This window comes from Limanda limanda, chromosome 4, assembly GCF_963576545.1.
Source record: "Limanda limanda chromosome 4, fLimLim1.1, whole genome shotgun sequence".
NCBI lineage: Eukaryota > Metazoa > Chordata > Actinopteri > Pleuronectiformes > Pleuronectidae > Limanda > Limanda limanda.
The window spans coordinates 17,023,075-17,038,317 of NC_083639.1; the positions used below are offsets into that span (position 1 = coordinate 17,023,075).

At 42.6% G+C, this 15,243-nt stretch overlaps 1 protein-coding gene across 1 annotated transcript in view; it reads left to right on the plus strand.

Annotated features, from left to right (window-relative positions):
- dnah1 (dynein, axonemal, heavy chain 1) overlaps positions 1 to 15,243 on the plus strand; it is a 35,882-nt gene that overhangs the window by 550 nt on the left and 20,089 nt on the right. Inside the window, 29 exon segments of the mRNA XM_061069273.1 lie at positions 5,364 to 5,543; positions 5,647 to 5,728; positions 5,857 to 6,031; positions 6,233 to 6,380; positions 6,497 to 6,629; positions 6,710 to 6,853; positions 6,965 to 7,220; positions 7,353 to 7,510; positions 7,622 to 7,833; positions 8,148 to 8,446; positions 8,689 to 8,839; positions 8,925 to 9,118; positions 9,286 to 9,511; positions 10,076 to 10,195; positions 10,305 to 10,387; positions 10,524 to 10,665; positions 11,018 to 11,173; positions 11,332 to 11,530; positions 11,632 to 11,885; positions 12,429 to 12,641; positions 12,736 to 12,900; positions 12,991 to 13,112; positions 13,374 to 13,479; positions 13,579 to 13,758; positions 13,893 to 14,033; positions 14,140 to 14,303; positions 14,442 to 14,555; positions 14,637 to 14,825; positions 14,933 to 15,038. Of these exon segments, the coding sequence (XP_060925256.1) occupies positions 5,364 to 5,543; positions 5,647 to 5,728; positions 5,857 to 6,031; positions 6,233 to 6,380; positions 6,497 to 6,629; positions 6,710 to 6,853; positions 6,965 to 7,220; positions 7,353 to 7,510; positions 7,622 to 7,833; positions 8,148 to 8,446; positions 8,689 to 8,839; positions 8,925 to 9,118; positions 9,286 to 9,511; positions 10,076 to 10,195; positions 10,305 to 10,387; positions 10,524 to 10,665; positions 11,018 to 11,173; positions 11,332 to 11,530; positions 11,632 to 11,885; positions 12,429 to 12,641; positions 12,736 to 12,900; positions 12,991 to 13,112; positions 13,374 to 13,479; positions 13,579 to 13,758; positions 13,893 to 14,033; positions 14,140 to 14,303; positions 14,442 to 14,555; positions 14,637 to 14,825; positions 14,933 to 15,038 (4,812 nt within the window).

Consider the following 15,243-nt stretch of genomic DNA (forward strand, 5'->3'; position numbering starts at 1 on the left):
GGATGCAAATCCAGGATTTGTTTGACACTTTATTTGATATTGCGAGAGAGGATGTTATTTTTGTAGTCATTTTCACAATTTTTTTAACAGAATAATTCATGGTTACTGATGAAAAAAATCACTGTTGGGCCTTAAACTCGACATAACAGTGGTTCTCCCACTATTATTTAGTTCCCCTTTTAACAGCTATACTCTGAGAAATGGAGCAAATGAAAGGGAAAATCAAACACAGCTGTTTGAGGTCCTGAGCCACAGGTTAGGGGGTTCCAGGCCACTTTGAGCCCCCTCCTCAACTCATTAAGCATGTCTTTATTGGCCAAGACTCCTCCAGGGATTCACCCAACCAATAACAGCCAATCCATGGCACAGGCGAGCACAAGGGATCACAGTTTAACAGCAGCACCTCAAATGACATCTGCATGGAGGGACGCCTCACAGGTACGCTGCTGGTATCTGCTGTGCTCTTGTAAAACGCCCGGCCACAAAACACTGATATTAACGTCACGTTTTCTACCCTCGCTGTGGTTCTGTTTCATCTCAAAACTGACACCAGTGACGTTCATTGGCCACAGCGATGTTGTTGCTCAGATCCGATGGCCTTTAAAAGAGGGAAAGTGCTTTAAAGTGGTGTGCACTGATGGGTATTACGTTGAAAGCAGTAGGTTTAGTGTTTTTTACAATGTGCCCAAGAGTTGCATTTGTTTCTAGTTCTACAGTCCCAATGTGCAAACCATTTAGAAGAGTTTTTAACTCTGCCGCAAATCACACGCACATGTTTTTACACCTTTTTTTGGGTAGATAAATAGGTATTCTCAAGAATTCCTGATGAGACTTTATCGGAAACTAACGCCTACCATCAGATGTTTCCACTCCTGTGTGCAAATGCAAAATTAAAACAGCACAGTAACGATGAAATGGGTTTCTATGGGAGAAAAGAAGGTACGTGGGGATATCAGCGTCCTCTAAGCCCTCCGGGTCTCGCCCAACAATGTGACAGCGAGAGGGGGATAGCAAGTGTTTGATCCTATCAGCCAACATCTGGCCCTCAGGAGGAGCTAAAGTTAGAAGCACATGCTGATGTCATTACTGTGAAATTAAAGTTATATTCACAAAGGCATGACCTGCACAACGTCCTGATACTGTAAAAGTACAGCAGTGGGTGGAGAAGAGGTAAATGAATAATATGAGGATCATAGGATGAAGAGGAAGGAGGATGGATAACACACATGTGTGATGGTGTTAAAGACTCATATTGACGTTCGTTGGTTGATGTTGAGCCAGATCTCTCATGTCAGCTTTTATCTGCTGTTGGACTATCAGAGTGAGGACTGAGGAGTCAAGGGAGGATTAAAGCTGAGAAATTTTTTTTTTTTGGCCATTCAAGTCCCATTGCCATGGTAGGCTCCCGGCTCCAGAGATGGCTGAAGCGCTGCCAACGGAACACCGCTAAGGGACCACCACCTCATCAGAGACTTGTGGCTCTCGTGTGGTTTTCTCTCGAGCCCCAGTCTCCTCCCTGACGCAATCAATAGCATTAGGCATGTGTTAGCTATTAATAAACTGCTGCGGTCAGAGTGATCTCAGGCCGCACCGATATGATAATGTCATCATTAGATGTGGGTTATTTAAACTCTCGGGGAAGTCTCTCATTTGGTTTAGGCTTCTCTCGTAGGGTGAGGTCATTGCTTTGTGGCCGAGCTCCATTGAGGAGACGCCAGTGAAGCTGACGGCTTCTCGCCAAACATTTCAATGGGCTCATCTCGTGTAATGACCCAGTGCTGCACATACACTGCAGTATCCACGGCATCCATATCAAGTCACTCTGTGTAATTGACCTTTGCTCTTTGGCTCCACTGTAAAAGACTTTGTTAATGACCTTCTCACAGAGCCGAGTACAAAGATGTAGGCCCCCCCTGACCCCTTTGTCCTCATGCTCACTGCCACAGCCAAGCACAAGAACTCCTGTTGATTTTCACACAGACTGCACCTCACCTACTCCCCACTTCCCTCTCGACCTCAATTTATCCCTATCTGCGTGGCAGCATGTCCTTCGCAAGTGACACGTGAGGGTTCAGACACATGAGACTATTCATTTGTGCTTCGCTACCCAATCTCAGGCTGCTCTGGTGGGTTTCAACTGAAGAGGCCAGGGGTAGGAGCAGGGGCCGCAGTACATGATGCCTCTGATCTACCATGGGAAACAGACAAGGTTATGATGCCCCTGTGACCCAGGAGTGTGGGGATCGCACGGGTCAATGGGGTTTCCCTCCTTATGGACATATTTGAGCTGTCATGAGTGTGAAAGGAAGAGTATGCATGTTCAAGCACAGAAAAGTGTGCATTCCAATCAAATTCCTGTAGGTATCATTACTGCCATTACCATCACTATCTGCACCAGGAACAGCATGGGACGTGAGTGTTCTGGTGCTTACCTGTGGAGAACAATGTCAAGGGAATGTCCCAGACCCTCAAACGGTCAAACTTATACATATATAGTGTATGTATAAATATGTATATGTATTAAACATTTTGAGGTTTTGTTTTAGCAACAAGGATTTAGGAATTAAAGATTATTTGAATGAAAAATGGTCACTCACCAGTTACACAGGAAATGGTTAGTTTCTGAAAAGAGAGAGTTGCATTTCTTCTATTCCTTTGCTTGGCTTTTGTACTTCACTCCCTTGTTTCCCTCTCTTATTTTTCATTATTGGTTTGTGTCTTTTTTCTGATTTCAAACTTGTTCTTTATTAGCATTGTTTTTTCATGAAGCAGCACCTCTCATAAAGCTGTTATATTCTATTTTATTTAACGTAAAATGTTAACCGTTAAACACTACATTTTTTTCGTTTATTGCATTTTTTGCTACCAGCGTCCACAATATTTAGCAATTATCCATTCAATCTGACATATTACAACCTATTATTATACTTGTGGTTCGTACAGGCTATATAAGCTATAGTATTTTTTGTATATACCTTTAGTCGCTGGTGGGAGTTGGCTAATAATAACTTTTATAACGTCTAATAACTTTTTACTTCTAATAACTTGGACAAATATACTTTGTCGGTAGTTCCATGTGTAACTTGCCATATATGTTTTTCAAGTGATCACACGTTGTGTTTTAAATCTCTCTCTCTCTCTCTCTCTCTCTCTCTCTCTCTCTCTGTCTCTCTCTCTCTCTTTCTTTCTCTCTCTCTCTCTCTCTCTCTCTCTCTCTCTCTCTCTCTCTCTCTCTCTCTCTCTCTCTCTCTCTCTCTCTCTCTCTCTCCATCTCCATGACAACCGTTGCAGCGTCTAACTCGCACGTAGTAACTTCCACAGAGAAACAGAGATTCCAGCAGTTGAACTTCAGCCTGTGTTCTATCGAGCTGTCAGAAGGAGCGACACAACCTGTCACTACATTAAAGTTAGGTAGGTCTGTTGTTTACACGATGAAAGGATCACAGCTTTCAGAGGCTAGTTCTTTATTTCATGGGGTTAATTCTGTGATTTGGAGAAGGCTATTGTTATTAGCTACTTGCTTCACGGGGAGACAGCAAACCCAAATCATGGCAGCGGCAGCTCGTAGAGGCACTTCCGGTGGCAACAGAAACTGCCACTGATTTGTAGAGGCAGTTGCCGCGACTTGAGGCAGCTGTCAGTGGCCACAGCTGTTTGTGGGCGAATACCTCTGCATCTGCCTCTGTCACCACACCGTGTGGAGGCATCTGCCTTTGCTGCAACACTGTCTGAGAGTAAATACCGCTGTTTGTGACTTATTCAGGGAGATGTGGACTAGTTTGTTATGATAAATCAGCCTCTTTTGCTGCCCTCTCTGCATTTTGCGCCCTAGGCAACCGCCTATATGTCCCCTATATGCCAGGTGCTGCCCCTGCCTGTAAGTACGTATTTTAATACGGCCAAATTCCCAAATAAATATTTTCTTTCCAGATTATCGCATTTCATCTGAAAAAACTCTTAGGGGTTTAGTATAGAAATGGCCAGCTCACACGTAACATCCTTTCTATATCACAATCAATAATCACCCTCGGCTGTATTTTTCTCTCCTCATGAGGAGCTGCTGTCTCCCTAAGAGAATTTAGAATTCTGTTTCTGTTCTTCTTTTAAGGAAGTTAGGCTCAGCACTGGCCTTTGATCAAGACCACACCACCTAGCAAAGCATGTGTCTGCCAAGTCAATTGTGGAGAGGGTCCTTCTGACTTAAAGCACCGTTATTAGGGGCTTCACCCATGCCTCCTTTCCCACTGTTATGGAGGAGTCAATGAGCGCTTTGCAGCCTCCTGTTGCTGTACAAAATCCATACAGGTCTGCCTCGATTTAATTCTTTCAGGCCTGAACTGCCGGCTGTAGGCTTCTAGGAACCTGATAATAATCATCCTAGGAACTAGCGCAATATAAGCCTAATGAGCCTTTTCTATCATTAGCCTTGTGTCAGTGTCACCCACTGCTGTTTGGGCCCTACATGTTGCAGAGCAATTTTCTCCAACATAACAAAAAAATATTCAACTATAGCAGGATTAAAAGGGGAAAACATTTATTGATATAAAAAAAGCTTTTTTCCTGGTGATCCCAGCTGGCTAGAGCAAGCGTGGCTTTTTTAAATTCACGCCAGGCTCCACGCTGGGCCAGATCAGACTCTGTTGTATTTTTTTTTTTGTCCAGTGATTGGTAAGTGACCTCGCTCTACACCTAGCCCTACACATAAACCCTATAATAAATAAATAAGTTCCTAAACACTTATGGCAACTGTGGCAGCTGCCTCCAAACAGTTTGGCAACAGAGGAAGATGCCACACAGTATGGCATCAAGGGAAGCTTCCTCCCCACAATGGGGCAACAAAGGCGGCTTGCTGCAAACAGTTTGGAATCAAGGGCCGGGCTCCAAACAGTTAGATATCAAAGGCAGTCGCCTATACATATCATAGGCAGTTTCTATTAACACCGGAAGAGCTTCTACAAGCTACCTCTGCCATGATTTGAGCTTGCCCTTACTGGCTTAACGTCACATTACATTTTAAGCTAGTGAAGCTAACAAGCAAACTAACTATCCAGTCATTAAACCTGTGTGTGTTGGATGTGTTGTAATTAACAGCTTTCGTGCCAAAGAGTGATCATCTGCCAGTAAGTGACTGCACAGCCTTTTAAAGCTATACTTCACATTGTCCCTGGTGATAGTAGTTGTGTTGGCTAAAGAAGGCTTGGCTATAGGCAATACTATTGTTATATGTGATAAATGGTTTATCAAGTGTTTGTCATTCTCTGCACATTAAGAGGGTTTCCTCATCTCCCCATGTGGTTTCACATGTAGAATGGATGTTAGATCCAGGCTTCTTTGTTCACACATACATTCTATTTTTCTTTCAGAAAATGGAGGGCAAACATTTGCCTGCTTTGGGGTTACGTGTGCCACATCCCCCCACAAACCCTCTAGAATCCAAGCCCCCAACTCCAAGACACAGACGCAAACTCCCTCCAATCGGGAAATGTTCTCTGATTGAACAGAGGGGCTTCTACTCAGAGGACATCTCTACATTCAAGTTCCATGTAATTTAAAAGAACATTTCATTTAAACAGTATTATAATGAAGTCTGTGTCACTGAATGAGCTGTACTCTTATCTAAAGTAAGAGTAACTCTTTATTGATTAGTTTCCCATAGTGCAACCTGAAGTGAAGCAAAGGTCACTGGGGCAACCCAAACTTCAGCCGAGTGAAAGCTATATACCAGAAGGTGAGATGATGTATTACATGACTTTTTCCACATATGCAGGCATTTTAAGTAATTATTTCTGATATGCCAATTATTACATGATAAGAGGAAAACGTTTTATACAGTCCCTTCTGCACTGTTCTCTGTAGTGCCAGTCGTCAAGACTTCATCTGACCAGTGGGAGCATGTTAAAAAGGATTTCCATAGACCGGTCCCAATCCTATTAAATAATTCTTACTTCCGATTGGGGGGAGATACACCGAAGCTGTACATGCCCTACCAGACCATTCCCGGCCAGATACCCCGCAAGTTGGCGATAGAGAGGTTTGTGCTTTTTTTGTGTTTGCACCATATATGATAAAAGATGACATTTAATCTGTGAAGCTCTTAGCTTGTTGTATATTCTACCTGCTGCATGATCAGAATCACTGGTGACACAAAAGTGAGTTTGACAGTAAACTTGATGACGATTTGAACTGGCTGTTGTTGTGACTTATTTATTCTGTTTTAAATTCGTTCTTGTAGATGCCGAAGAGAATACTTGAGCTTAGACTTTGAAAATCTTCTCAAAGAAAAAGGAATAGATTCTAATCTTATAATGCAGAGACACCCGAGCGTTGGTGATAAGCATTTGATCACACCAGGCCAACCTTTGGCAGATCTCCCACTGGAGGTAAGTCTGTTACTGCTACAACCTTGTGTTTAGTATCTTGCGGTTCGATTACATTATATCTTATGTGTTTAGCCTCAGCACCATGCCGCAGTTAATTTCATGCATTTTTCCCATAGATATTTGACAATGACGACTATGACTGCCGGACTCCAGATGACTGGCTTACTTTGGGCAATGACGAAGGACCAACTGATCAGAAACCTTTACCTGGGAAAGCACTGCTGCCTACAAATGACAAGACTCCTGCTGGTAAAATATTGTACTGGCTAAATATATTTAACATAAAGATGATATGCAAGTCTGTGATGGATACTCTATGTCTTTTGAAGAGAACACAAGGAACAACTGCCTGGACTACAACTGGCATTTAGTCGGGGTTCTTGACTACAGTAAAGAGAAATGTCTGTATTTGGTGGAGAAGGTCCATCAAAACAACAAGCTGACAGATGAACACAAAAAGAGCAAATCTCCTGGTGCGTTGTTATGTTATTTCATCATCATCATTATAAGACAGTGTTGTCTAATTATTTCCTTGACATAATTTTCTCTGTGTCATGTATGTCTGCCTTCCCCCCGTTGTATAGGGATGAACAGTTGTCTACCAGGCACTAAGCACTGGGTACCCAGGATCAGACTGCTATTCCTTGCTGAGGACCCACGTTTATTTATAAAACGGCTTCAGTTTGCGTTGTGCAGCAGAGAAAAAACAGAGGCTCTGATTGTCTACCACTCGTCTGTGGAACATATGCCCACCATGGAAGGAATACCATCCCTTGATACCTACAGTATCCAGCATTTGACAAAACACATCCCTTCAACCTCTGGGATCAGGCCGAAGATGTGAGTAATGTAATCATATTACTGATGTAAATTTCCCCTTGTTCAGTGTGGTGTGATTTATAATTTAGCTCACATAACTGAAAACATAAACTAACAAGTGAAAAGTGAATAAAGTGACTATTATTTGTGCAGTGTGGAACAGTGTACAGGAGACCTGGAGGAAGAGTTAAAACGTGAACGTGACCTTGTTATGAACCGCTTGACCTTTAACAAAGTCGTGATGAGCAAACCAGAGGAGTTTTCACACATCACTGTGCCAAAAAAATGCCCTGAGCACGTACCACAAAAAGGTGAGCCATTTGTATACGTTAGTTTTACTCCCTTGACTCACAATTAAATAAATGTGTCAGCACCAAAAACATTTCCTCTGCATCTAAATAATCTATTGTTTTTACCTACAGGATGCATTTCAGTTCCTCAGTTTGACTATGAGAGCAACCGAGCTGCATTTATATTCCACTCGCTGCTTATGAAGCCAGAAGTGATCTGTGTACTTTCTGCAATATGGTTTGAGTGCAACAAAGTAGCAAAGATGAGGCTGTTCAACGTCACCTCGACCAAACCACTGCGCCTGGATGACTTTGAAATCCTCCAGTCTCAAATGCATACTCAGGTAATGTAGCAGCAAAGTAGGTTTTCCTCTGTCAGTGCTAGGTTATGAATGATTGATAAAAGATTGACTGCATTGCTAAAAATGGTCATCGGGGCAATTGTTGCTTAATCATGCATGTTACTGCAGATTAACAGCTTCTTTTTCTAAGTTACATACTACTGATATAATAAATCCCTACTGTTTTATTTAACAGTAGTTTCATGGTTTGGCTGATGTTAACTGGGAACAGCTAGGGAAATTAATCAGTAATATGACGTGTGAGACACCTGACTTCCTTGAACAAAGACACACCTCATCATTTTGTCCCTCTTCAGATAAGGTTGTATCTTCGGGAGTCATGGACGCTCACGCTGAGCAACAGCATCCGTACGAACCTGGCGAACATCGGCCTGGGCGCATACAACGTAAATGAGCGTCTCTGGCAGATGTACAAACTCTCCAAGCTGTACAGGCTGATGGATGTGGTGCGCTTCAACATGCAGGACTCCCTGCGCTACCTCGTGCTGGATTCGCTGCTCGGCCTGAATCACTCTATGTTGGAAGCCTGCCAAAGTGTGCTGACTTGTCCTCAGGACATGGTCTGGGGGAGCGACCTTATCACCAGCCCCTACAAGTAGGACAGGATGCACTTTCAATATTTAGTATAAACACACATTGGTACACATTCATATGCATATAAACATTCCACACTTTGTTCTCTTACTCATCTGTGTTTTCTTACCTCTTACTGTAACCTGATGTCAGTTATACATGATGCTCTCAGTACAGTTTTAATGTGTAATTGTGACACGACCTATTATTGTGTTAAATATTCATTATTTTTGTTGATAATGTTTCTCCATTGTCTACATCTAGACCAAAAAAGAACCCTTTGTTCCTGTTGGACTTGGTTCTGGACCAGACTGGAGCTCATTACAGCACAGAACCAGAGAAATTTGCATCGACTCTTGTTGACCTGTTTGATAAGGGCATTCTGGCTACATACAATGTACCACAGCTTGATAAGGTAAACTAAAAAATGCACTTGCCTCCAACACACAACATGAAGTTGAAATGAAAAGGATTTAACAGTTCCTCTCTTTCCGTCCAAGTTTGTGATGCAGAAGTTGTATATCGGTGATGATCCAATGCTCATATCGGTGAAACTGTGGGAACCACAAGTAACTGATCTAAGGGAGAAGGTCCGCAAAGCTCTGATACAAGCAGCCATACCTCTCAGGGCTTACGCTGCCGAATATGAGCAACATTTAGAGCTTCACAGCTTGGACATAGAAAGCTTCCTCGAGTAAGTTTGTATTTAAAATTACAAATAAAAGTTCTCACGACTCACTGTCACAAGTGTTAAAATGGGTTTCCAGATTTATGGTCCATTCAGGAGGCTTATAAATATAAACTTGTTTTCTTCTGAATAATTCCTAATTTCTCTTTTGTCTTGTGTGTTGTGTCTGCCAGTTCTCAAATGAAGGAAGAACAGACAACCCAAGAAGTGAAGAAAGAGGTGGAACAACACCTCACAGAGAAGGAGAGGATAGAGCAGGCCTTGCCATCCTCCATTATGATTGGTCCATTTATTGTTCGTGTAGAGGCTGTACGTCAGGCTCTCGCTAACAAAAGGAAGGCTATAGCCAATGCAATGCTGCAGCGCCTCGCTCTGAAGCTTCGTAAGAGGATTGATGATGTAGGTCAACATGAGTATTTCTTTATACATATGGTGTGGTGGAGGAAGCATTACAACATTTTACTAAAGTAAAAATAAGCCCCACATTAACTTTTCTTCTTGAATAGAAGTATTTACTTCCTTTTAAAACAATTTAAAGTATATTTAAGTACTTCAGTAAGTACAAGTTCTAATACTATTTCCCAATGCAAAGTTCTACTACACTATTATTGCTGAGTCTCTGGGGTGACCTCCTTCTGTAAGAAACATGTTGGCGTACCTGCCTGTGCTTCAAGCAGTTATCAGGCAGTGCACGATCATTTGTTTTAGTGGCGTAGCTTTGACAAGAGTTCTGATTGGGGTGGGTGGGATGTATCGTTGTCAACTTTTCCAGGATTACCAACCCTAGCATAATAACAAAGTAAATGCGCTTTGTTACATCCCATCACTGGTATCATGTATGTGTATGTATGTGTTCCGATCATCTTTACACAGGATCAACTTCCAACTGTCGAGTTTTGTTGTGTAGAAACTTTCCTGCTTTTCAATTTGCATTGTTAATGTTGTTATTTTGTGTGTGTGTAGGCATGTGAAGAGTGTAACGTTATGAGTAGGAAGTTGCATGAGAAGCCAGACGGTATTGAGGAACTGAGTGAGAAGAAGGACTGGATGAACCAAATCCCCGAACAGCTCAGGGGCTATAAGGTACAGGACTGAAATGTTGAAGTTAATATCCCTATCATTCATATTATTATGAGAGTTTTACCTCAGTAACACTTATGTAACTCTTGTTTTTTCAATCTGCCCCACACAGGATGTCATTAGCAAGATCCTGTCCGACTATGAACTAATGGATGAATTCTGTTACTCTCTGTCAAATGAGGATTCTAATCAAAAGTACGTATCACGTTTGTTGTCGATGAACATGTCATGGACGTATTATAATGTGGTATTAAGAGCAATGGACTTTCAGTTGTTAGAGTCCATAAATGGAGCAGAGATTTGAAATTGTAATTGTTATTTATCTATCTAGGTGGGCAGCTATCAAAGGGCCTCAAAAGATACTTGGCCAGATAGAAGAAGCCGCCAGCCATTATATGGAGGACGAGGAGCGCTTCAGTAAGATCCAGCAAGCCAATCAGAATGCCTTTGAGGAACAACTAGACACTCTACAGGTCAGTTGAGACAACTAGGGTTTTTCTTTTATTTAATAACTATTCACTACAGTGTCGACTAAGACCAGATGCCCACTGTAAGATAGAACTACTTCCATTACGGTTCTCACGAGTTTCAGTACTGTATAAGAAATGTTTCTGACCTCACATGAATTTGTCTAGAACTGGACATGTGTTATCTTTGATGACGTGTCAGCGGCTCTCTAGTGTGCTGCTGTTTTTCTTTAACTTGTGTCATTAATCTAAAGAATCATGAACCTTAGAAAGGCCACAGTTCTTTGTTTTTTCATCTCAGAATTTGCCTTGTTAAGAGCATGTCATTTGTTATAAATCACTCCAACTGTGTTTGTAGATGCTGATTGCTGGGTTTGGGAGCCATGCAGACATTGATCATGCTCATCAGACTGCCAATGAGGTGAGGCGTATATCCAAGCAACTGAAGGAGTGCCAGGTGATGGCCCAAACCTACAACAGCAGAGAACGTCTCTTTGGTACTCCTCTCACAAACGTAAGTGCATGTACCTCCAACCAAAATGTAGATAAATGTGTGTGGTCCTTATAAGTAAATATACTAAGTTAAATGAAATAAATCAAGTAAAAAAAGCTCATCCAAGTGATTTGGTGCTATGTCATGCTTTTTCTAACCATGAAAAATGTGTTTTGCAGTATGACCGTCTACAGAAGCTTGTTAAGGACCTCCAGCCTTTTAAAGATCTATGGACCACCACATCTGATTGGTTTCATTGGCATGAGAACTGGCTCACTAACCCACTGTCCACCATCGACCCTGAGCTGCTTGAGCGCAATGTCACAGACGCCCACAAGACCTTGCACAAATGTATTAAACAGTTCAAGGACATTCCTGGTAGGTGTATATGTGTCATCTGTCAAACCTGACAAAGTGGAGTGTGTTTGTTTGTTTGTGTGCTGCAGTTGACCTGTTCTCTTTGTTTTGTGTGATGCTAGACTGCGAGTTGGTGGCGACTTTCATCCAAGGCAAGATTGAGGACTTCCGTCCTTACATCCCTCTGATTCAGGGCCTTAGGAACCCAGGGATGAAAAACCGCCACTGGGAGATGCTGTCTGAACGCATTGATATGAAAGTGAAGCCCAAAGCCAACTTGACCTTCTCCCGCTGCTTGGAGCTTGGCCTTCAGAACCATGTGGACGACATAGCTCATGTGGCTGAAGTGGCTGGGAAAGAGTTCACCATTGAGCAGGTACCTTCCAAGTGCAGTGTTGTATTAAGTGTGTAGTTGTGTTTTGTACAGTGGTTGTGATTTATAGAGTGAATCTGTGCAAAAGCAAAGGACGGAAAGGGTTTTGACTCATTTCTATCATCAACATGAACCATAAGTTTAAATACATTTTTTATGAAGCATTAGAGAAGGGTGCTACTCCTACAAAACCATGAAAAATCCATCCATCAATCCATTATCTACACCGCTTATCCTTATCCTATTTGGGGGTTTTGGGGGGAGCTGGAGCCAACATACAGGAACGAACAACCATTCACACTCACATTCACACCTACTGGCAATTTAGAATCTCCGATAACCCCAATCTGCATGTCTTTTGGAGGAAGCTAGAGAACCTGGAGAAATCCAAAGCAAACATGTGGAGAACGTGCAGATTTCCACACACCACAATGTTGCCCTAGTTCCTTTCAACTCTATACCTAAATGTCCCTGCTGATGCATGGTGTCAATGTGTGACTATGTTCAATATAACTGGTGAATGCTACCTTTTTTTCTCACACCCAGGCCCTGGAGAAGATGGAAAAAGAGTGGTCGTTGATAATTTTTGATGTGCTGCCGTACAAGGACACAGGCACCTACATCCTGAAGAGCCCGGATGAGGCGTCCCAGATGCTGGATGACCACATCGTCATGACTCAGAGCATGTCCTTCTCTCCCTTCAAGAAAACCTTTGAGGGCCGCATTAACACCTGGGAGAGCAAGCTCAGAATGACTCAAGTACACAGACACACGCACACATCCACACACACGTATTCTCACATTATCATGCAGTGTCTTATGTTGTGCTGCTGCCCCCCTCTGGTGCCTGCAGGATGTGCTGGAAGAGTGGCTGACCTGCCAGCGATCCTGGCTCTACCTGGAGCCCATCTTCAGCTCTGATGATATCAACGAGCAGCTCCCCGTCGAAGGAAAACGATACCAGCAAATGGAGCAAACATGGAAAAGCGTCATGCAAGCTGCCTTCAGTAATCCACAGGTCAGAGTTTTACATTGAAGGACGACATTTTCAAAATACCTTTTTGTTTCTTCTTCTCTCTCATGTGTGCGTTTCTGCCTTGACTTCCAGGTGATCGAGGTGTGTCCAGATGCTCGTCTACTGAACAAACTGAAGAAGTGTAACACACTTTTGGAACAAGTGCAGAAGGGTCTCAGTGAGTACTTGGAGACAAAACGAAGATGCTTCCCCAGGTAAGCCACAGTGAAAGAGTCCTGAAAATACTTTGGGTGGTCAGCTCTGATGGTGTTAATAATAATAATACCCTCAAAGTTTATTATGAAGTCGCTTTAAGATGTGACTTCATCCCGTCACCAACAGCCAGTGGTTAAAAAACAAACTCTCTTTTCGCTGCTATGAATAGGCGGAGCTATGATACAGGGAGAAAAAATAAACAGAACTCTGGAAAAACACATGAAAACAAACTGAATAATACAGTGAATATTTGTTTGTAGGTTTTACTTCCTGTCAGATGATGAGCTCCTGGAGATTCTTTCCCAGACCAAAGATCCGAATGCCGTTCAACCACATCTGCGCAAATGCTTTGAGAACATTGCCCAGGTTTGTTTTGCCTAGTTGTTTCTTTACAATTACTCTGTTTATAGATTACTGGATACATAACATGAACACCTCATGACTGAAACATCTGTTTGTATTCAGCTCGAATTCCAGCCAGATCTACAGATCACTCACATGTTCTCCGGAGAAGGGGAGGAGGTGAAGCTGTTTGAGCCGGTAATACCGGATGGAAATGTGGAAGAATGGTTGATGAAAGTGGAGGTGTCTATGAAGGTCACGCTGAGGGACAACGTTGAAAGATCTCTCAAAGTCTACGCTGAGGTCTGTGTTCTTACTTTCAGGTTGATGTTTATGATTTGTGTCATGCTCTTGTACGGGTTGTTTCATTTCAAGTTGAGGCTTTTTTAAGGTGTCCAGCTTTTATAAGATCTCTTTGTCCGATTTTGACCCCTCAGCAAGCTCGTGTGGACTGGGTGTTACAATGGCCTGGTCAAGTGGTGATAGCTGGCTGTCAAGTCTTCTGGACTACGGAGGTGTCTGAGTCATTGGAGCAGGGAGACTTGGCCGACCGCCTTTTCCCCCAGCTACAAACACAGGTGTGTCCACTTGAAACTACTGGCAAATATTAATACCAAATAACATTATATTTACATTTGTAAAAACAAATTTCCTCATATGTTTACACTTGGCTTTTCAATGCAGCTGGGGGACCTGGTGCTGCTGGTGAGAGGAGGTCTCTCTAGGATGCAGCGAGCTGTGCTTTCAGCCCTCATCGTCATAGAGGTCCATGCAAAGGATGTTGCAGCTAAGCTTGTGGAGCAGGAGGTCTCAAGCGTCAATGACTTTGAGTGGATCAGCCAGCTCAGGTATAATGTTTGTTTTTTTTGCTCCAGTGCCTGTTATTTCTCTCATTGATCCTGACGCTGTTGTTGAGGCTAGTCAATAATTATCATTCTTTAATAATTTGTATGCAGAAATTATTCAAATACTGATCGTCTTTTTAGGTACTACTGGGCAAAAAATGACTTGTACGTCCGCGCTGTGAATGCGGAGTTCTTGTATGGATACGAGTACCTTGGTAACTCTGGACGCCTGGTCATCACCCCGCTCACTGACAGGTACACCACGCTGTTTGGAATATCGTCTCTAGTTTCAACTGAATGCCATGAACTACTAAACACAGCTTTTTGGCTCTTCAGATGCTACCTGACCCTGACCGGAGCTCTGCACTTGAAGTTTGGAGGAGCACCCGCGGGTCCAGCAGGAACAGGAAAGACAGAAACCACCAAAGATCTGGGAAAGGCTCTTGCCATCCAGACAGTGGTTTTCAATTGCTCTGATCAGCTGGATTACATTGCTATGGGCAAGTTTCTCAAAGGACTGGCCAGGTAAGAGGCAATCAGTGTAATGTATTGTCAGTTTCGCTGTTAAATGTCACAAACGTTGTCATCAATCTCAATCTTGTGGATTTTCATATCTGTCTCCTGTCCTGCAGCTCTGGTGCCTGGGCATGCTTTGATGAGTTTAATCGTATTGATGTGGAGGTGCTGTCTGTGGTGGCACAACAGATCACCACTATACAACAGGCCCAGATGGAAAAGGTGAGAAGCTAACACACTGGAAATACACACAATGATTTCAACTGTATGCATCCACCTATTGGCCTGAGCGTTTTTAAAAGAGCTAGAAAAAAACCAACCTGCTGAAGTTCATGCATGAATGGTTAATTTAGTATAAAATGACAAATGTGGCTTATATGTGTCAAAAAACAAGTCATCTGATATATCAGTCCAATACCATGTATTA